The sequence below is a fragment of the Oncorhynchus clarkii genome, chromosome 6, assembly GCF_045791955.1.
Source record: "Oncorhynchus clarkii lewisi isolate Uvic-CL-2024 chromosome 6, UVic_Ocla_1.0, whole genome shotgun sequence".
Taxonomy (NCBI): domain Eukaryota; kingdom Metazoa; phylum Chordata; class Actinopteri; order Salmoniformes; family Salmonidae; genus Oncorhynchus; species Oncorhynchus clarkii.
Window position 1 is genome coordinate 64036833 of NC_092152.1, and position 23662 is coordinate 64060494.

The 23662-nt window shown below is 42.6% G+C and overlaps 1 protein-coding gene across 2 annotated transcripts in view; it reads left to right on the forward strand.

Annotated features, from left to right (window-relative positions):
* LOC139411426 (AT-rich interactive domain-containing protein 3B-like) overlaps positions 1-23662 on the forward strand; it is a 75775-nt gene that overhangs the window by 37672 nt on the left and 14441 nt on the right. For both annotated transcript variants that reach the window (XR_011634601.1, XM_071157773.1), the window contains exons 3-4: positions 3676-3753; positions 4065-4137. Coding sequence is in view for 1 of the 2 variants with exons in the window: in XM_071157773.1 (XP_071013874.1) it covers positions 3676-3753; positions 4065-4137 (151 nt within the window). In the remaining variant the exon portion in view is untranslated. The remainder of the gene's footprint in view (positions 1-3675; positions 3754-4064; positions 4138-23662) is intronic.

The window sequence follows — 23662 nt, forward strand, 5'->3', positions numbered from 1 at the left end:
CAATGAAAACTAATGTTTTGTCATACCCGAGCTATACAATGTGATATATCACGGCTGTCAGCCAATCAGCATTCAGGGCTCAAACCACCCAGTTTATAATAACCCTTTAGACCCCAATAGAATTCTATAATGCTGCTGTAGATTACTGATAGTTTTCAAGATAAAGCTAATTTTCTCACACATTTCAAACCCACTGCTCTAAAATAAAGAACAAATGACAATTAGAAATTAACTTAGTTTTGAAGAGCAGATTCATGTCAATAGGAGTAACACTCATTTTGTCTTCCGTTATGTACAATCACTATAAAAAAAAATCAACACAACAAACTCTAGAGTATTTAAATTTGAGTAAATTACTCACTCAATGTACCAAGTATAATTAATATATTATACTTATAATTTACATATAACTATATTTTAAATAATCATAAATGTGACCATAGAACAATATTCAAATTCTATTGGTCACATACATATGGTTAGCAGATGTTATTGCGAGTGTAGTGAAATGCTTATGCTTCTAGATCCGACAGTGCAGCAGTATCTAACAGGTAATATCTAACAATTCCACAACAACTACCTAATACACACAATCTAGTAAAGGAATGGGATGAGAATATATAAGTATAAAATATATAGATCAGCAGTGACAGAGCGGCTAAGATGCAATAGATAGTAAGAAAAGATAATGAAGCATGCAGTATATACATATGAGATGACTAATGCAAGATATGTAAACATTATTAGTGGCATTATCAAAGTGACAAGTGTTATATTTATTAAAGTGGCCAATGATATCAAGTCTGTAGGTAGGCAGCCGCCTCTCTGTGCTAGTGATGGCTGTTTTAACAATCTGATGGCCTTGAGATAGAAGCTGTTTTTTAATCTCTCTGTCCTAGCTATGTACTGTACTGACCTCTCCTCCTGAATGGAAGCGGGTTGAGCAGGTAGTGGCTCGGGTGGTTATTGTCCTTGATTATCTTTTTTTGCCTTCCTGTGACATCAGGTGTTGTAGGTGTCCTGGAGGGCAGGTAGTTTTCCCCCAGTGATGCGTTGTGCAGGCAGTACCACCCTCTGGGGAGCCCTGCGGTTGTGTGCAGTGCAGTTGCCGTACCAGGCGGTGATGTAGCCCGATAGGATGCTCTCAATTGTGCACCTGTAAAAGTTAGTAAGGGTTTTCGGTGACAAGACAAAAAAAAATTCACCACACTGTCTGTGTGCGTGGACCATTTCCACACTGTCTGTGTGCGTGGACCATTTGCTGGTGATATGTACACAGAGAAACTTAAAACTTTCCACCTTCTCCACTGCTGTCCCGTCGACTTGCAGTTTCCTGAAGTCCACGATCATCTCTTTTGTTTTGCTGACATTGAGTGAGAGGTTATTTTCCTGACACCACACTCCGAGGTCCCTCATCTCCTCCCTGTAGGCTGTCTCCTCGTTGTTGGTAGTCAAGCCTCCACTGTTGTGTCGTCTGCAAACTTGATGATCGAGTTGGAGGTGTGCATGGCCACGCAGTCGTAGGTGAGTAGGGAGTGCAGGAGGGGGCTGAGAACGCACCCTTGTGGGGCCCCAGTATTGAGGATCAGTGAAGTGGAGATGTTGTTTCCTACCTTCACCACCTGGGGGCGGCCTGTCAGGAAGTCCAGGACCCAGTTGCACAGGGCAGGGTCGAGACCCAGGTGATTTAGTTCAGTTACCTTCACTTGGGAACAGGAACAGTGGTGGCCATCTTGAAGCACGTGTGGACAGCAGACTGGGATTGATTGAATATGTCTGTAAACAGACCAGCAAACTGGTCTGCGCATGCCCTGAAGATGCGGCTAGGGATGCCGTCTGGGCAGGCAGCCTTGCGAGGATTAACACATTTAAATGTTTTACTCACATCGGCCACGGAGAAGGAGAGCCCACAGTCTTTGGTAGGCGGCCCTGTTATTGGCACTGTATTGTCTTCAAAGCACGCAAAGAAGTTGTTTCATTTGTCTGGAAGCAAGACGTCAATATCCGCAACTGGGCTGGTTTTCCTTTTGTAATCCGTGATTGTCTGTAGACCCATACGTCTCGTGTTTGAGCCGTTGAATTACGACTCCACTTTGTCTCTATACTTGACACTTTGCCTTATGGAGGGAATAACTACACTGTTTGTATTTGGCCATATTTCCAGTCGCCTTGCCATGGTTAAATGCTGTGGTATGTGCTTTCAGTTTTGCCCAAATTCTGCCATCAATCCACGGTTTCTGGTTAGGGAAGGTTGTAATAGTAATAGTGGGTACATATCCTATACACTTCCTTATAAACTCGCTCACCGAGTCAGCGTATATGTCAATGTTATTGTCTGAGGCTACCCGGAACGTATCCCAGTCCACGTGAACGAAGCAATCTTGAAGCGTGGAATCCGATTGGTCAGACCAGTGCTGGATAGACCTAAGCATGGGCACTTCCTGTTTTAGTTTCTGTCTATAGGAGGGGAGCAACAAGATGGAGTCATGGTGAGATTTGCCAAAGGGAGGGCATTGTATGCATCGCTGAAGTTAGAGTTGCAGTGGTCGAGTGTGTTACCTGCTCGTGTACTGCAATCGATATGCTGATTGAATTTAGGTAGCCTTGTTCTCAAATTTAGTTTTGTTAAAATCCCCAGCTACAATAAATGCATCCTCAGGATATATGGTTTCCAGTTTGCATAAAGTCCAGTGAAGTTCCTTGATGGCCGTCTTGGTATCAGCTTGCGGGGGGATATAATATATAGAAGGATATATAGAATTCTAGGCCAGGTGAACAAAAGGACTTGAGTTCTTGTATGTTGTTAAATTACACCATGAGTCGTTAATCATGAAACATACACCCCCACCCTTCTTCTTACCAGCCTCAAATAAATGCTTCACAGAGTTCAAGTAACAGACACATTTCAACATCCAACTGTTCAGAGGAGACATGAATCAGGCCTTCATGGTCGAATTGCTGCAAAGAAACCACTACTAAATGACACCAATATTAATAAGAAGAGACTTGCATTGGCCAGGAAACACGAGCAATGGACATTAGACCGGTTAAAATCTGTCCTTTTGGTCTGATGGGAGATTTTGGTTCCAACCGCCATGTCTTTGTGAGACGCAGAGTAGGTGAAGGTATGATCTCTGCATGTGTGATTTCCACCGTGAAGCATGGAGTTGTTGTGACCTAAGCCCAACAGATAAACACAAATTACTAATCTCCATTTCGGTGGCTAGTTAGCTAGTTGTCTGTATGGCTAGTTAGCGAAAGTGACAGCTGAGGTTGACGCTTCGCGAGCGCATCCTACATTTACCGCCACACACAAATTTTCTTGCCTAACAGGCTGGCTAGCTAGCTAGACACAGATATTATTGTAGAAAAAAAAGGCAGTTTGCGGCCGCTATAATAATTCTAAAGAAGGGCCTTTGACTGCAGCTATTGGTTCTAAAGGGTTAAATGGATTCATGGAACTTTTTTAAATGTAGATGTTCAAAAGGCGCACATCAGCTGCTTGTATGCGTGGAGTCTTTGAAATGCTCAATTTGTTTTATTATCAGTCAATTACTGTGACACCGGCAGTCATTTGCATGACAATAGCCGGCGGACAAAATTGAATGACCGCCACAGCCCCTAATGTGTATATGTTTGGGTGTACTGAGTGTTCATTCTGTCATCTCTCCGCAGAATGGGAGCGCTGCTTGGGCTGATGAGAATGACAGTGGAAGAGGAAGAGGAGGAGAGGCCTCCAGAGACTTTGCTAAGGTACGTACCTGGTCTGGAGCACATTATGGCTAAACCAGGCTTTGGTTAGCACTCAGAACACAACAGGTCATCAAATACCTATCTAGCAGTAAAGAAAGAATGTTGTTCATCTCATAGAGAAGGTCACAGGTCAGTTTTTATATAATGAACCCTTACTATTTATTAGTAGTGATTGCTTGATGATACTTTCCTTTAGTTAGACAATTGATTAGAAGCAATTCAATAAATACAAATGCATGTTGGACTTGAGTGGTATATTTAAAAGTATCAAAAGATAAGACTGACTGAAACGCAATGGCTTTCACCTTCAGCTGTATGAGCTTGACAGTGACCCCAACAGAAAGGAGTTCCTGGATGACCTGTTCACCTACATGCAGAAACGAGGTAAGAAGGCTGACTTTTAGAAAGCAACGTTCCCCTACTACTTCCATTTAGACTTCATTTATTTCCTCTTTTATGTGCTATGGTTCACTTGTAGAGATACTGAAATTCTCACAAAGAGTGTGTCTTGCCTGTATGATTCACAACACCATAGTTTCTCTTCCACTTTCAGTCGCATGCAAGCACACACACACACACGAAACAAGCCCTTTCTCAGAGAAAATAGTAGTCAACTAGAAAATACACAAACTGTTGAACACTGTGAATTCTGTTTTGCTGTGTTAAAGGTGTTCGGGGCTTGTCAGGTGAGATCAGTCTCCTGGTGTCCCCTCTGAGAGAGAGACACACACACACACGAAACAAGCCTTTCCTCAGAGAAAAGAGTAGTCAACTAGTAAATTGACTTAACACTGTAAATCCTGTTTCGCTGTGTTGAAGATGTTTGAGGGCTTGTCAGGTGAGATCAGTCTCCTGATGTCCCCTCTGACCCGCGTACGCACACACACACCGTCTCAGACCTGAGAGAACCTGTTTAGGCTGTGACTAATTCACTAAGCGCAAAGCCTGGAAGGCTCCACAATCAGTCTGCTTTCTATGCTTTCCCTCAAATGAGAGAGACCACCTCAGACTACAGAACTGCTAAGGGATAAAGGGCTCAGTTCAAGCCAACCTGCAAATTGCAGTATTTTATAAACATAGCTTTTTCTCTGTGGTCATATCACATTTTCAGAATGCTTTTATCTCATGTTCAAATGCCAGGTACACTCCTCTCCATATGTATTTGGACAGTGAAGCTACATTTTTTTAAATGTGGCTCTATATTCCACCATTTTGGATTTGAGATCAATTGTTTCATATAAGGCATAAGTATTTCGACAAATTCACTAAGTGTATTAAAGTAGTCAAAAGTTTAGTATTTGGTCCCATATTCCTTGCACTCAATGACTACATCAAGCTTGTGACTCTACAAACTCGGATGCATTTGCAGTTTGTTTTTGTAGTTTCTGGTTATATTTTGCGCAATAGGAACTGAATGGTGACTAATGTATTACCATTTTGGAGTCACTTTTATTGTGGTTAAGAATAGAATGTTTCCACATTCATGTGGATACTATGATTATGGATAATTGTGAAAAAGGTTCGGTGAGAAAGTTAAGAGGCACAAAGAACATTACTTCCTTTTCAGTCTTTCGTTTAGGTTAGTATTGTGGAGTAATTACAATGTTGTTGATCCATTCACAGTTCTCTCCTATAAAAGCCATTAAACTCTGTAACAGTTTTAAAATCACCATTGGCATCATGGTGAAACCCCTGAGCAGTTTCCTTAATGTCCGAGAACTGAGTTAGGAAGGGAGCCTGTATCTTTTTGTAGTGGCTGGGTGAATACTTTCTCAAGGCACTGTACCATAATGAATTTAATGGATTGGAAATGATTTTCCCACTGTAGCTACTGGCTTTCTGTGACTTTACACTATAGAGTACTACTCAATTTCTAATTTTATGATTGAATCCCCCATACCCCTGCAAGGTTTTTTAAGGAGAAAGGGTTTGTAAACTAACTTGTAACAAATAAAGAAGAACATTTACATTTAACATGGTCAATTTATAAACACAAATAAAAATTGTATATCAGGTTTATTTTCAAATGAAAAAGTTTTATATTGTGAAGTGACAAGATGAGCATCTTGTGTGTGAGAATTATTTTTCATAACCAGTGATAATTGGTAATAGTAATATTGGGCTACTTTTTTAGTTCAAAGACAACTTTGGTAGTATTATAAACTTTGAAACCACTGATTTGTAGTAGGCTACAGAATTTAGAGAAATTTCTCTGAACCTCAGGCAGTAGACTCAAACAAGCCTGTTACTCTCCCCAGTCAGAGGCAGCCTGCTTGTCTCAGACTCTGACCAGCAACCTATACTCCCTATTTATGGTTCGAAAACAAATTTGAAGGCCAGAATTGTGGGGATAAAACAGTCATCATGTTTATGCAACCTAATCACCATACTAATTCTTCCAGGGTGTAGGGGGGCATATGATGTTCCCCCATGAAGAAAGGGGGACATGACTGAAAAGGTTTGGGAAGCACTGAACTAGCTAATGATTAGCACAAATACAGATGGGCAACCCCATGTTTCTGCCTATTTATTTATAGCTACTATGTTGCACAATTTGGGCTACAGGTTATAATGCTTATTGCTGAACAACACACCAGTCTGATAATATGGACCAGGGGGAAATTATATTCGAATGGTGTCACCATTTTACATGAATTTTGGAGTAGAAAACTCACCAGGGCTGTGTTCAGTACAAAAACATGAAATGCAACGTTCAATTAAACAGAAAGGGTGTGTTCTGAACGACCAGTTGAAAAACGGGGAGGGATTCTGTTGTGCGCTTCCCTTAAAATATGTCACTCATTGCTTCAAGCCACACCTTGGCACACCCACCAAATGGAGCAAATGTAGGCTATCTTTAAAAATCATACAATGTGATTTTCTGGATTTTCTGTATTTTTTTTTTTTAGATTCCGTCTCTCACAGTTGAAGTGTACCTATGATAAAAATTACAGACCTCTACATGCTTTGTAAGTAGGAAAACCTGCAAAATCGCAGTGTATCAAATACTTGTTCTCCCTACTGTATGAAACATTTGATCTCAAATCCAAAATGCTGGAGTATAGAGCCAAATGTAAAATGTTAGTTTCACTGTGTGTGTGTGTGTGTGTGTGTGTGTGTGTGTGTGCGCGCACGTGCTAAGATGCTGTCAAAACATTGCCACGGCGGATGCCATCGACTCTGACCCTAAGACAGTCAAATGAGTGCCTGTAGAGAGAGCCTTATGTGTGTCCTCACACAGCCAGTGAAATCAGAGGTAGCTAGTGACTCCCCTCCCTGGGCTTGGCCGGCCTGGCACGTGTGTTTTTAGATGTCTTGTTGGGGGATGATGTATTAGTTAGAGAGGGAGAGGATCTGTCATTGGCCAGTTAGCATGTCACTGCTCTGACAGTGGGGAGTGAAAGGCTGACCCTTGTACTGTGTTGGGCAGATCGCAATCTTCATCAAGCCGACTAAAACGCCTGATTGATGATGATGACTTAATCAGTTGTTTTTTGTGGATTCCTTTTTTATCCGCTCATACTGCAAGTGTGTTGTTTTCAACCAGTCAAGTTCAATCTGGTTTCATTCATGGTGCATCATTTTGTTCAGAACACGGTGCTAGGATGAGTTTCAAAATCTAATTTGTTTCTTCACATGCTTAATCCACACCTGTTGTTTACGAACAGTGAAATGCTTACTTACAGGCCCAATGCAGTGAGAAAGAAATTGAGAAATAATAGAAGTAATAATAGATATACAACAAGTAACTCATTTGGCTATATACAAGTGTTACCAGTACCGAGTCGATATGCAAGGGTACAAGGTAATTGAGGTAGCTAAAGGTGTACAGTACCAGTCAACAGTTTGGATACACCTACTCATTCAAGGGATTTTCTTTCTTTATTTTTACTATTTTTCTTGTTGTAAAATAATAGTGAAGACATCAAAACTATGAAATAGCACATATGGAATCCTGTAGTCACCAAAAAAGTGTTAAACAAATCAAAATATATTTGAGATTCTTCAAAGTAGCCACCCTTTGCCTTGATGACAGCTTTGCACACTCTTGGCATTCTCTCAATCAGCTTCATGAGGTAGTCACCTGGAATGCACTTTGATTAATAGGTGTGCCTTGTTAAAAGTTAATTTGTGGAATTTCTTTCCTCCTTAATGCGTTTGAGCCAATCAGTTGTTGTGGTATACAGAAGATAGCCCTATTGGGTAAAAGACCAAGTCCATTTTATGGCAAGAACAGCTCAAATAAGTAAAGAGAAACGACAGTCCATCATCACTTTAAGACATGAAGGTCCGTCAATCCGGAAAATGTCAAGAACTTTGACAGTTTATTCAAGTGCAGTCGCAAAAACCATCAAGCGCTATGATCAAACTGGCTCTCATTAGGACTGCCACAAGAAAGGAAGACCCAGAGTTACCTCTGCTGCAGATTATAACTTAATTACAGTTGACTGCATCTCAGATTGCAGCCAATAAATGCTTCACATAGTTCAAGTAACAGACACATCTCAACATCAACTTTTCAGAGGAGACTGCTTGAATCAGGTCTTCATGGTCAAAATGCTGCAAAGAAACCACTACTAAAGGACACCAATAAGAAGAGACTTGCTTTGGCCAAGAAACATGAGCAATGGACATTAGACCAGTGGGAATCTGTCCTTTGCTCCAAGTCCAAATTTTTGATTTTTTGTTCCAACCGCCGTGTCTTTGTGAGACGCAGAGTAAGTGAACGGATTATCTCAGCATGTGTGGTTCCCACCGTGAAGCATGGAGGAGGAGGTGTGATGGTGTGGGGATGCTTTGCTGGTGACACTGTCAGTGATTTATTTAGAATTCATTGCAAACTTAACCAGCATGGCTACCACAGCATTCTGCAGCAATACATCATTCCATCTGGTTTGCGTTTAGTTGGGCTACCATTTGTTTTTCAACAGGACAATGATTCCAAGCACAACTCCAGACTGTGTAAGGGCTATTTGACAAAGATGGAGAGTGATGGAGGGTTGCATCAGATGACTTCAACCCAATTGAGATGGTTTGGGATGAGTTGGACCGCAGAGTGAAGTAAAAGCAGCTAATAAGTGCTCAGCATATGTGGGAACTCCTTAAAGACAGTTGGAAAAGCATTCCTCATGAAGCTGATTGAGAGAATCCCAAGAGTGAGCTAAGTTGTCATCAAAACAAAGGGTGGCTACTTTGAAGAATCTCAAATCTCAAATATATTTGTTTAACACTTTTTTGGTTACTACACGATTCCATAGTTTTGATGTTTTCACTATTATTCTACAATGTAGAAAATAGTAAGAATAAAGATTAACCCTTGAATGAGTAGGTTTATCCAAACTTTTGACTGGTACTGTACATATAACTACGAATAAAGGTACAGACAGTAAACAGTAGCGGCAGCGTATGTGATGAGTCAAAGAACTTATTCAAAAGTAATTCAAGATAATTGTGAGTGGTGATAGGTGAGTCCTGACTTGTAGCTGTGTTGTGTTTCCAATAAGATGCACTGAGAGAGTGATTACCCCAAGGCTTCTTTATTGATGATATCACAGGATCATTCTAGAAGGTCAATGCTTTTAGCTGAGATGTTCTCTATCCCGTCATTGCCATGGTGCAGCAAAGAATTTCACCTACCTAGCTACCCTGTCAATACCTCTTTGTGGCCTGAGAGAGAAAGAAACCCCTTCTCCTTTTTCTACTTCAATAAGCGGCACTTGGCTGACCTCCGCTGTCTCCTAAATCGGGGCCTTAATCATGGAGAACAAATTGCTTGGCTGTCTTCCCACTCGGCTGTGAGAACAGGGCTGCAGCACAACACACATTCCTCAGGACTACCGTGAGATGCAGCCCTCAGCCGCTTGCTTCGCCGGCCAGGCCGGTGATCTTTCTGAAAAAACATGTCTGGCTCTGTTACGGATCAATTGGAGGCACTGTACTCCATTTTTGTTTTGTGTTTGTGGCTTCTGCTGCACCATCAAATGAAAATACAGATTTATACCTGGATACTGCATTTCAGTTTCAGTTCTTTGAGTGTCAAAATGTCTTTTAATTATATTACCATGTTTTGAAGTAGGAGAAAACACTCTTTAGATATTGAGTATATTTGGACAGCTGATCAAACAATGTTAGTTGGAAAAGAAAGAAAGAAATTACCCACTTCAAGCCCCCCCCAAGTCCGTGGGAAACAACTGAAAGGAAGCTTGTGAGAGAATCCCATTTGGCCTTGTGTGCCTAAAAACAGGCATGTTTTGTCTGTGTGTTCATTGTTGAGGAATTTCACCAGCTGTCTTGCACCCAATGGGCCTGTGAAGAGGCCCATTGATGCACCCCACATTAGAGTAGCAGCAGCAGCGTTTCCTCTTAAATTGGTGGCTGAGGACTCAGGAGTGTTTAGCTGCTGTGTTTTCCTGTAGCCTTATTGTTTATCATATCCATTTCACTTCTTGTTTTCTCGCCCCCATTGGGAACATGGAGAAAAACTTTGACACTGTTGTGTTGCTATTAACCAACTTAAAGACTTCAATTTAAGCAGATGGGTGATTGTTTGTTTTGATTTGACAGCCTTCCCTCACCTCCTGCTCTGAGATGGGATGGGGGCTAGGAAGGAGGGGGTAAGGGAGACTGTAGGAGAAAAGGGCACTTTATGAAGAAAAAACCCAAGTGCAACGCAGCCAAATGCCTGTCAGCGCTGTCCACTTGAGATGATTAATGGTGCCTAGGTCTGATGGACAGAGCAAGTGTGAGAGACTTCTGTTGAGGCAATCACGGGACTGAGAGAGAGCGAGAGAGAGAGTGGGGTTAAGACAAGTGTTTAATGTCTTTGCTGTAACTAAGAAGCTTGATCTTGACATCTAGCCACTTCGCTAGCAAACCAAATGAATAACTGGAGCCAAGAGCAGGATATAATTTATTTGACATCTTAGATTTCTTATATTTATAAGCAGTGGCATAGCTGTGCCCCTAACTCCCTAAAATTGTATTGAAAATTATACCGTCAGTATTATGCAATACCCTAGTATATGGTGTCAGAGGAAGTCCCAAAAAATTGTCAGACTCCTGTCACTCAAGTCACTCAAGTCATAGACAGTTCTCTGTTCTCAAGCGGTACCGGAGCGCCATGTCTAGGTCCAAAAGGCTCCTTAACAGCTTCTACCCCCAAGCCATAAGACTGCTGAACAATTAACCAAATGGCCACCCAGACTATTTGCATAGACCCCACCCCCCACCTTGTTTTTACACTGCTGCTACTCGCTGTTTATTATCTATGCATAGTCACTTTACCCCTAGCTACATGTACAAATTACCTCAACTAACCTGTACCCCCGCACATTGACTCTGTACCGGAACCTACTGCATATAGCCTCATTTATTATTTTATTACAATTTATTAGATGTTTTACTTTAGTTTATTTAGTAAATATTTTCTTAACTCGATTTTCTAAACTGTATTGTTGGTCAAGGGCTTGTAAGTAAACATTTCATGGTAAGGTACCTGTTGTATTCGGTGCATGTGGCATAAAATGTGATTTGATTTGGTACGGTATAAATGGTAGTCGTGGCCAAAATTGGGGATGCACATTATATCGGACATATCAGAATAGGCTGATATTAGCTAAAAATGCCAACATCGGTATCGGCCGAAAGTCTAGTTTAACGCCGATGTGCAAAACCGATGTCAAAGCTGATGTACATACCTATACAACGTAGGTACGTGATGTAATGACGGCACATAAAATTTTGCGCTACACTTGCAACACTGCATTCCTAGCCCACAATGTCTGCTGTGTGGATTGAGCAGTCAAGCTTTAGCTTGGTACCTAGATGGCACCAATACAACCACCGTGAAAACAATGACCAGTAGAAACTGCAGTCATTTTCACTATTCTTTGCAATGATTTAGGAATCCTTGTGAGTAAGTATTGTTGTTTGCCTATTGAAATTGAACTTCAGTTCATGAAAATAAATAGCTAGCCAGCTACTTAACCCTGTTGCCCAAAGCTAAAGTTATAAGCAGGCAGCTAGCTTCATCTGCCTAGTGAGGTTCGACCTGACCAGGGTATGTGTTGTGAAGCTAGCCACAATAAGTATTAGCGGTTTGCTTTCAATGTAAAAGTCCCTTTTTGAAAGTGATGAAGAAGGTTGCTATTGGTGGAATCATGCCATATTTAGACTAGATAATGTTAAACAAGGTTGGAGTGTGAAGCAATGAAATGTGGTATCAGTCTACTCGGTGACACCCACAGAACACAAGTGAAGAGTTTACGCAAATATTAGCATTGTAGCTCTTATTGCGGGACTGTGACTGTGTGAAATCACCTCCCCGGTCAGCCTATTGTGTGTATTGACATTCATATTGCACTGTAAGCTTTACCTAAGGTTTGGGGATCAATGAAATGGGGTAACAGTATACTCAATACCCAACTGATACCCCATGTCATCGATCCACAATCCATAGGTAAGGCTGTACAGTGAAATACGTATGCCCCCAATGCAATTCTAAAGTATAATACATCCAGTGTGATTTCAACAGATTTTTGTCAAATAAACTAATTGTCTTTTGTTGATTTTATATAACATTCCAACCTCGTATAGCATGATCTATTAAATAATGGCATAATAGCTAGCTAACTATAGCTACTGAAACAGATTGTCGTTTTACTATTTTTGGGGAAGAACATTGTTTGCATCCATGAGTTAGCTAGCTTTTTTTATGACCTGCACTGTAGGTGCGTGAGACAGCTTTACCAGCATCATAGCATACATATCGATGAATCGTTGTGACATATGAAAAACGAGTGATGGTGTAATCAATATGTAATAACTACGTAAAGAAATTATGAAAGCGTTAAATTATGTGACATGCAGTCATATTCAGGTCATGATTGGTCATCAAGCTTATTTGATACGTCAAATAGTGTTATTTAATGTGTACCTTTTTTGACATGCAAAGACCCAAACGGCATTCCATAGAAATTCTGATTGAGAATGAAACGACTGAACAAATGAACAACGAAACAGCACAGCAAGTAAGTGAAAGAAATAGGTTTTGATTAAGTTTTACTCGTAATGGGGACATACACTACCGTTCATAAGTTTGGGGTCACTTAGAAATGTTTTTGAAAGAAAAGCACATTTTCTGTCCATTAAAATACCATCAAATTGATCAGAAATGCAGTGAAGACATTGTTAATGTTGTAAATTGTAGCTGGAAATGGCAGATTGTTTATGGAATATCTACATGGGTGTACAGAGGCCCATTATCAGCAACCATCACGTCTATGTTCCAATGGCACGTTGTGTTAGCTAATCCAAGTTTATCATTTTAAAAGGCTAATTGATCATTAGAAAACCCTTTTGCAATTATGTTAGCACAGCTGAAAACTGTTCTGATTAATCTAGTTGAGTATCTGGAGCATCAGCATTTGTGGGTTCGATTACAGGCTCAAAATGGCCAGAAACAAAGAACTTTCTTTTGAAACTCGTCAGTCTATTCTTGTTCTGAGAAATGAAGACTATTCCATGCGAGAAATTGCCAAGAAACTGAAGATCTTGTATAGTGCTGTGTACTACTCCCATCACAGAACAGCGCAAACTGGCACTAACCAGAATCGAAAGAGGAGTGGGAGGCCCGGTGCACAACTGAGCAAGAGGACAAATACATTAGTGTCTAGTTTGAGAAACATGCTTCATTAAATAGTAGCTGCAAAAGACCAGTCTCAACATCAACAGTGAAGAGGTGACTCTGGGATGCTGGCCTTCTAGGCAGAGTTGCAAAGAAAAAGCCATATCTCAGACTGGCCAATAAAAATAAAATATTAAGATAGACAAAAGAACACAGACACTGGACAGAGGAAGATTGGAGAAAAGTTATGGACAGACAAATTTAAGTTTGAGGTGTTTGGATCACAAAGAACAACATTTGTGAAAAATGAAAAGATGCTGGAGGAGTGCTTGATGCCATCTGTCAAGCATGGTGGAGGCAATGTGATGGTCTGGGGGTGCTTTGGTGGTGGTAAAATGGGAGATTTGTTCAGGGTAAAAGGGATTTTGAAGGAAGGCTATCACTCCATTTTGCAATGCCATGCCATACCCCGTGGACAGTGCTTAATTAGTTCCAATTTCCTCCTACAACAGGACAATGACCCAAAGCACAGCTCTAAATTATGCAATAACTATTTAGGGAAGAAGCAGTCAGCTGGTATTCTGTTTATAATGGAGTGGCCACCACAGTCATCTAATCTCAACTCTATTGAGCTGTTGTGGGAGTAGCATGACCGTATGGTACGTAAGAAGTGCCCATCAAGCCAATCCAACTTGTGGGAGGTGCTTCAGGAAGCATGGGGTGAAATCTCTTCAGATTACCTCATCAAATTGACAACTAGAATGCCAAAGGTCTGCAAGGCTGTAATTGCAAATGGAGGATTCTTTGACGGAAGCAGAGTTTGAAGGACACTTATTTCAATAACAAAATCATTATTTATAACTTTGTCAACGTCTTGACTATATTTCCTATTCATTTTGCAACTCATTTCATGTATGTTTTCATGGAAAACAAGGACATTTCTAAGTGACCCCAAATGTCTTTGGTGTGCAGTTGAAGAAATCCAAAAATGTGGAATAATTTACTGAATCTTAGCTAATTCCACAAAGAAATCATAAAATGTCCCGGACAATATTATTGGCACCTTCTAGAAGTAATTTTAAATAATTAATGTCAAGCAGGTGATTCTCATTTACGTTGGAATTGAACTCACCTGTGGTGAGTTGAAGGTGGCTGCAGTATAAAAATCACGTATTCAACCAGTTTGAGTAGAGAAAAGGACTCATTCTCCTGTTTTGTGTCACTGTGTGTACTGCAATGAGCATGGACAAAAGAAAGAAAACCAGATCATTATCTAAGGAGGTCAGACACAAGATTATAGCCAAGCATAGACAATCTCCAGAGACCTTGATGTTCCTGTTTCCACCATATGTGATGTTATCAAGAAGTTTTAGGCCCATGCCACTGTAGCCAACCAACCTCACTGGACAACTTGATGGAAGATTGCAGCGAAGGATTATTCGAATGGTGGATAAAGCACCTCGGTCAACTGCCACACAGATTCAAGCTGACCTTCAGACACAAGGTACGACAGTTTCAACTCGCACCATCCGTAGCCAACTCAATGAAAGGGGGTTATATGGTAGGAGACCCAGGAGGACCCCATCCTAGCCTGACTAATTTGTCAGAAAACACCTGAACATGCCAAAATTCTTCTGGGAGAATGTCCTGTGGACAGATGAGACCAAATTTAAAGCTGTTTGGTAAAGCACACATCCCTATGTTTACAGAAAACAAAATGAAGCTTTCAAAGAAAGTAACACTTTCCCTACAGTCAAACATGGAGGTTTAGTGATGTTTTGGGGCTGCTTCGCTGCCCCTGGCACTGGTTGCCTTGAGCGTGTGCATGGCATCATGAAATCAAGTGAATACCAAGGTATTTTGGAGCGCAAGTGTCAGAAAGCTGGGTCTCCGTCCAAGGTCATGGGTCTTCCAGCAGGACAATGACCCCAAACACACTTCAATAAGCATGAGAATGGTTCAAGACAAAACGCTGGACTGTTCTGAAGTGGCCTGCAATGAGCCCAGATCTAAATCCCATTGAAAACTTGTGGAGAGATCTGAACACAGCAGTTATGAGAAGGCACCCTTCTAATCTGGGAGAACTGGAACAGTTTGCACAAGAGGAGTGGGCCAAACTGCCAGTACAGAGGTGCAGAAAGCTCGTCGATGGTTACTTGTTTGCTGTTATTTGACCAAAGGCTGTGCTACCAAATATTAAGTCTAGGGTGTCAATAATTTTGTCAATGCCATTTGTTTGTTTATTTTCTGTTTTAAATTAATATATTAAGTTCTGAATCAAAAACAAAGGTTCTGTAATATTAACAGGGAAATAAAGAATTGTGGAGACCAAATACTTTGTTCAATTTCAACTTATTTTTAGGGAAAATTGTGAGTTATTTGAAAATAAATTTGGCACGACTGTATATCGCCCAAACATGGTGTAGTGTTGAGTATACTGTAGTAAGTTGATGCGTCAAGAAACCTGATGCTGGGGATTTGTTTGGCTATTGGAGTAAGAGCTAGCTAAGTTTATTATGGGAAAATCCTCCGTAGTAAATATTTAGATTGTAATGCTGTAAGCTGGCCTTTTCTGTGCCATTTAACCAGAACAGTCAGGACTGGACTGGAGAGAGGGAGAGAAACTGACAGACTGGTCAATAGTTTCTTTCCCAGAAACTATTGCACAACTTTTAACCAGGGCACAGGTCAAAAGTAGTGAATAGCCGCCACTAGTCAGCTACTTGCTCCACCCCGCCATGGACATGTATTCTTCTTACTCACTCATCACTCTATGGACAAGTATCCTTGTTTACGCACTTTGCAGCATCTGTATAGAATTTAAAACTAGTTGTTAATATACACAGAGTAGGATCACCTTCCTGATATTGAGTTTAACCCCCCCTGGGAAACTGGAGTGTGAAGAATCCAGCAGCGTTGTAGTTTTTGACACAAACCGGTGCGTCTGGTACCTACTACCATACTCCGTTCAAAGGCACTTAAATCTTTAGTTGTGCCTATTCGCCCTCTGTATGGCACACATACACAATCCATGTCTTAATTGTCTCAAGGCTTAAAAATCCTTCTTTAACCTGTCTCCTCCCTTTTCATCTACACTGATTTGAAGTGGATTTAACAAGTGACAATCAATCATAGCATTCAGCTGGTCAGTCTGTCATGGAAATGTTTTGTACGCTCAGTGTATATCAAATCAAATTTATTTATATAGCCCTTCGTACATCAGCTGATATCTCAAAGTGCTGTACAGAAACCCAGCCTAAAACCCCAAACAGCAAGCAATGCAGGTGTAGAAGCACGGTGGCTAGGAAAAACTCCCTAGAAAGGCCAAAACCTAGGAAGAAACCTAGAGAGGAACCAGGCTATGTGGGGTGGCCAGTCCTCTTCTGGCTGTGCCGGGTGGAGATTATAACAGAACATGGCCAAGATGTTCATAATTGACCAGCATGGTCAAATAATAATAATCACAGGCAGAACAGTTGAAACTGGAGCAGCAGCACGGCCAGGTGGACTGGGGACAGCAAGGAGTCATCATGTCAGGTAGTCCTGAGGCATGGTCCTAGGGCTCAGGTCCTCCGAGAGAGAGAAAGAGAGAATTAGAGAGAGCATACTTAAATTCACACAGGACACCGGATAGGACAGGAGAAGTACTCCAGGTATAACAAACTGACCCTAGCCCCCCGACACAAACTACTGCAGCATAAATACTGGAGGCTGAGACAGGAGGGGTCAGGAGACACTGTGGCCCCATCCGATGACACCCCCGGACAGGGCCAAACAGGAAGGATATAACCCCACCCACTTTGCCAAAGCACAGCCCCCACACCACTAGAGGGATATCTTCAACCACCAACTTACCATCCTGAGACGAGGCCGAGTGTAGCCCACAAAGATCTCCGCCACGGCACAACCCAAGGGGGGGCGCCAACCCTGCTGCCTTGTGATCTTTTTATATTATATAATTTTACTTATTATTTAGTTTCATTCACTTCATTTTAACCCGTATTGTTAGCTTAAGAATTTCACTGTACCCTACAATTACATCTGCGACCCTGTGCATGTGACTAATAACCTCTGAATTGATTTGGATTTGTTGAAGGCAGGCTTCTCTTTGAACTACAGTAGCTCAGCACAGCCAGGCCTATTGGCTAGTGACTGAATCTCGAGGCGTGCAGTAGTTGTGCCCTAACCGCCTTAATGTTACCAGGTTGTCGGTCAGTCAGCTGTGTTTACTGAGGGCCGGCCACATTGGCTTGGCGATGTGTCGGCGGCCAGCGTTGCGTAGTGTAGTGGCGTGGGAACAGTAGATGCCCAGCGGGGGACGTGAGGAAGTCCCTAACAGTAACCCAGAGACGGAGTGCTCTGTCCTCTACAATTACACCATGAATGGGCTCTTGGGGATCCATGTATGCATTATATTACCACTGAGCAGGGCTAGCACTCACACTACAGGGCTACCCCCCCCCCCCCCCCCCCCCATACAGGACAGGGAGGCTCGCTGTGCTGTACGTACACACACACTATAGCAGAGCTACAATGGGAACATTCTGTGGCCTGTTTAATTGGGCTTTATTTTCATTTAACAGTTTCTGGAAATGACTTGCCTGAGAGTTTTGCACACTCTGTCGTATGAGCACATCTGTCCATACTATTATAGTAGGTGTTGTGTGAGCAAAATGGTTTCCAACTGAATCCAAACCTGTTGAATCTAACCTCCCCCCGCTGGTCTGAGAGGTGGTAAAACGTCAGGCTACTCATATGGTGCACTGATTTAGAAACCATTTATTTGAATTTCATTCTGGTTTCATTACACTACTAACTCAACCATGAGTGTAGCAACCATGAGTGTAGCAATATGTTATATAGATGACTAGCTCACAGATTCAGTTCCTTATGAGAAATGTGTGAAACATGGCTGTAAAGAACAGTGACTGGGGCCAGAATAGAAATGTGATGGTACTAAAAAATCCCTCTGTCTCTGTCCTCCTCCCTCCCCCGCTCCTCTCTTCACCCCCTTTTCCCTCTGTTTATTGTGCTACAGTTACAGCCACTGAAACCTGATAAGACCATGGGGGATAGGGGCCGAGGTTAGTGCGCAGGGTAGGCGGTGGGGGGAGGGGCTGGATTAAGGGGCCTCCTGTCCTACAGAGAATGATTAATGAGCCCCTAAAACTGGGGGGGGCCCGCCTTTTTGATAGGGGGAACACTGATGGACAGCAGACGAGGGAAAGACTGCCACGTGTCTGGACTGCGAGGGAGGAGGGCATGAGGGATTAAGGTAACCAACAGACAGGGGAGGCACAGGGAAAGGGGAGGGGGGAGAGGGTGCCACAACTACAGAGGCATCAGAGGGGGAGTGGAGTGAAGGGAGGCATCAGGCCTGCATGTGTGGAAACAAGGCCACAGTCTTTCATTTCCCCTGGAAATGAGCGATCCGTCACTGGGGAAGACACTGGGGGTGTGTCCCAAACAGCACCCTATTCCCTATATAGTTTACAACTTTTAAACCGAGCCCTATGAGCACTAACTTTTGACCTGTGCCCTGGTTAACTTCACTAGGGTAGGGGGCACTATTTTAACCTCTGGATGAAAAGCGTGCCCAAAGTAAACTGCCTGCTACTCAGGCCCAGAAGCTAGGATATGCATATAATTGGTAGATTTGAATAGAAAACACTAAAGTTTCCAAAACTGTTAAAATAATGTCTGTGAGTATAACAGAACTGATTTGGCAGGTTAAAACCTGAGAAAAATCCATCCAGGAAGTGGGATTTTTTATGTTTGTAGTTTTCTATTGAATGCCATTACATTATCCATTGACTTAGGACTCAAATTGCACTTCCTATGGCTTCCACTAGATGTCAACAGTCTTCAGAAATTGTTTCAGGCTTGTGTTCTGAAAAATGAGAGAGTAAGACCACTCTGAATGAGTGAACCCTACAGTGTCCCAGAGCTTTTTCATGCGCGCGACTGAGAGCACGCCTTTCTTGTTTACCTTTTATATTGACAACGTTATTGTCCGGTTGAAATATAATTGATTATAATTCTACGAACTTTACGGATACCATTGGATTTTTAGTCTGCCTATTGTGACTTTGTATGAGCCTGTGGATTACTGAACAAAACGCGTGAACAAAACTGAGGTTTTTGGATATAAAGAGGGATTTTATCGAACAAAACAAACATTTATTGAGGAAATGGGAGTCTTGTGAGTGCAACCATATGAAGATCATCAAAGGTAAATGATTAATTTGATCGCTATTTCTGATTTGTGTAACTCCTCTACTTGGCTGGTAACTGTTTGTAATGATTTGTCTGCTGGGCGCTGTTTTCAGATAACCGCATAATCACATTTATCTGACACCGTGGTTGGATTAACAAGAAGTTAATCTTTAAATCAATGTAAAACACTTGTATGTTTTATGAATTTTAATAATGAGTATTTCTGTTTTTGAATTTGGCGCTCTGCAATTTCACTGGATGTTGGCCAGGTGGGGCTAGCATCCCACGTACCCTAGTGAGGTTAAAAGTTGTGCAATACATGGGGAATATGGTGATATTTGAGACGCAACTTGGGTCTGAGGCTGGTCCAGGCAGGAGCTGGGGATGGGCTGGCAGAGTAGATTGGTCTCCTGAGGGAGGAAAGAGTGGGAACCGCAGGGCCAACCCCAGCCCAGCGCAGTCAGAGCCACTGCTTTATAATAAATGCCTTCTAGAATGTAGACAGATGCCGACAAGTATTCTTAGCTGCAGACATTTCTGTCTTTGATCAAAGATGTGGTCAGCGTGTTGATATGTTAGAGGTCTGAGATTGTCTTGGGTAATTTTAAAACCTCGCCCGCCTAAATTACAAAGCTGTATTTAGATGCAGGCTCATCCACAGGCAGACCCATCAGTCCTCTTTTTTTTCCCCACTTCAAAACCAAAGGAAATTGGGGTTTTCCTGATGTTATTTGTTTAGTTTCGGTACCATCAGGGGCCCGCCCTTTTTTTTGTGTGTCTTCCCCCCCCCCCCCTTTCCTGAATCAATCCACTTGGTTGTGGGATGTATTTAGTGATGTAAACGTTGCAGACATACACCAAATGAATAGAGCTGTGACAATTCCCTTCTCTATTTGACAAGGTTTCAATCTGAATGTTGTAATGTTAATGTAACATCTCTATAGTTCTCTCTTTGTCCTGTCCATCCAGTGATGGATGGACTGAGATAGTTAACGGCCCTCGATGGAGATCTTCACCAGCACAATAGCCCGGCGCTGACATACAGTATGGTTTATATAGTACTGTTACATACGACTCAGTAATGTACGGGTGGGTACACATTGGGTTTCCAAGAGAAACAAAGAATGACATATGTCTGTACTGTCGGTGGACAAAGGATGTCTCATAAGAGCCTGTTGTACTCATTTACGCACACAGTCAGTGCTACAGTATCGATCCTAGACCTTCTACTTTTTATTGCATTCTCTAGGTTACAATGTCAGCCCATATGGTCCATGTATGGAGACTGGAACCTTGAGCTGGAATGAAACAATCAGCAGTTACTATAGAGGGTTTTGTATGGAGTTGTGAGGGGTACCTGGTTTTCTCTCCTCCACACCCTATGCTATCCCCAGTCCACAGCAGCTGATGCTCCTGTATTGATCACCTCTTGCTGAGCTCCAAATTGGCTCGCCAGCTGATGGCTTTATCTGTCAATCTGGGTGTCCATTGATTAGAGCAGTTATCTGTGTTACAAAGAGAAGAGTGGGTGAGGGGGGGCGCAGAGGTCCACTGAGACCCTGTCAATGGTCCTCCTGCCGGTGGAGGGAGAGGTTTCTGTCCCCTACCTACCCTCTAAACCAGCCCTGTTCTAGTTGGCCACCTCTGTGGTCACTGCAGCAGCCCAGTTCTTCTGTTATTTGAGGAGCAGCTGATTTCAGACCGGTCTCTCTATTACCTCAGGCGAGAATGATGACGTTTTATACTTTGACGGGGAGAGTAAACGTAGAAGGACAGTGGAGATCGAAAAGCCGTCTAGTAATGTGTTCATCATGTCAAATTTCGACACCAAGCCAATTTTTGCTTAAAAAAATACATTTACCCACCAGCGCAATTTGGTTATATTAGATTACTGAAACTGAATACAAATGTGAAGGTGTAGGCTATGGTTTGATCTGATGGACTGATGATTAGAGTCCAGTCAGCCAGTAGTCCAAGCCAGACCCCGGCCTCGAGGGACCAAAGGGATTTGGGTTACAGTTGAAGTGGCTGTCTCACTATTCGCGTTATCCACATTCCACCCTTTCAATCCCCCTCCCCCAATTCACCAGGTGACCCATCTTTATGACCCGAGAGGGAGTCATGTTTCTCTCTCTCTCTCTCTCGCTCCTTCCTTCTCTCTCGCTCGCTCCTTCTCTCTCTCGCTCGCTCCTTCTCTCACCCCTTTTATCGCTGATCTTCTTACTGAGCTAATCGTTCCCAATGAGAGAGAGAGATTACCGTCCCCAATTTGGACTGCAGCCAGATCATGGTCAACTCCGTGAGTTGTTGCTGTTGTTCCTTTATCATTGACAAGACTGTATCAAAGGATTTGTCCTATAATAAAATAAGGCTCTCGTTACCCAGGCTTCAATCTAGTGATTTACATGTTGTGTATTGAGTTTAACATATAATGGAAGGTCTCTTTGCAATTTACTCTTCAAATGTTTGTTGTGGGATTTCTGTGTCATGGTTTGTCATGAGACACTACCCCCTCCTCCCCCGGGGCCTGGCCGGCACCAGCTGTGCTTTTATATCCCCGCCTGCCTGGTGTTATTGGCCTCCTACATATATAGGGGGTCATCTTAACTCTCGCTATAGATAGGAGGGCTGTTTGGCTGCTGTGTCCACATACATATTCCGTACCACTTGATATGAATTGGTCAGTCATGTGATGCATATGAATGGCTCTCCCCAGACTAAAGATAGCTGAAGAATTCCATACCGTCGTTGGACTTTACCTTCTATGTCCCTCAGCCTGGCATTAAAAATCAAACAAACGCTGCTCCAGCATAGCAGGCTCTGACAATACCAGGCTCAACATATGAACATGTAAACCAAATGGCCTTGGGTCCCTGGGTATACTAAACACTCAGTAGGAGCAGTAAGGGCTGCTTGTAGACTGTAGTGGGTCTGAGACAGAGAGGCAGAACAGTGGTGGGGAGCTGCAGGTCCTTGTTTGGTCTAATCTAGGATATTGCTGGTGGTGGGGTGGATCCAAAGGGGTTTGGGGGGGGGGGGGGGATACTGACATGAGGCAGAGGCCATTTGTGTTCTGGCTGACACCTTATAGCAGTAATCCAGTCTTTATCCAGCTGGCTGTCCCATCCACCTCATCTGCTCCTTCCCTCTCTGAGCTTGGGGGGGGAGGGGGGGGTGTATATAGAGAAGGGGGGAGGGGGGTCCACAGAAAGCGATATATCCTTTAGATAATGATGGGCTTATAAATGCGCTCCTGCCTGCCCTTGTTTCTCTCTCTTTCTCACCTCTCTCTCATCCACTCTTTCCTTCCTCTTTTCCTCCTCCCTCACTCTGAAGAGGTGGATGGTAGTGAAATCCCACACCTCGTGGCAGCACATTCTGTAAAAAATGCATTTCCTGTCTCCTCTCCCTAGCCCCTGTCAGCTGGAATGCGAGTAATGTGAAATCAGCTACATTTAATTTACGATGCCGGCATAAGAGCCAGTTCATTTATTTATTATAGAATTATTTAATGCAGACAGCTGGTTTACAAAAAAAATGGTCAAGGACCATCATGTAATGCCCCTTTTGTTTTTTGTCACATGGAGATGGATCGCATCCTTGGAACTGTAGGGGGCAGTGTGGATGGTGCAGGGGGAAGGGGGTTATACTTATCATGTGACAAAGGGATGCTTCAACACCATTCTCATTTGTGTTTTTAAATGTTCTGTTTTCTCTCCTGGGACTGTGACTCGCTAACTGACTGGTTCAGACTGCAGTAGGCTGGTCTCCCTCTTTTTGATCTTGTTCTCTATCCAGCGTTGTGTCTTCTAAGCTGGGCTGTGCCCACTACTGACAATAATGCCTCAATTACTGTACTGTAACTCCCTCCCAGTGGGGTGAGAGGTGGCTGCCACTATGGGCCTCTCTCTGTTGGGCTCTGGACCTGTCTGAACACTGGAATTACTGTGAATGGAGGAAGGAGTTAGGGAGTGGCTCAGGGAGCCTTCACCACCACAGCACTTCCCACCACCATGACCTCTGACCTCCACAGCCATTAATCATTTGCCTCCTGATGGCCCTGTCCCA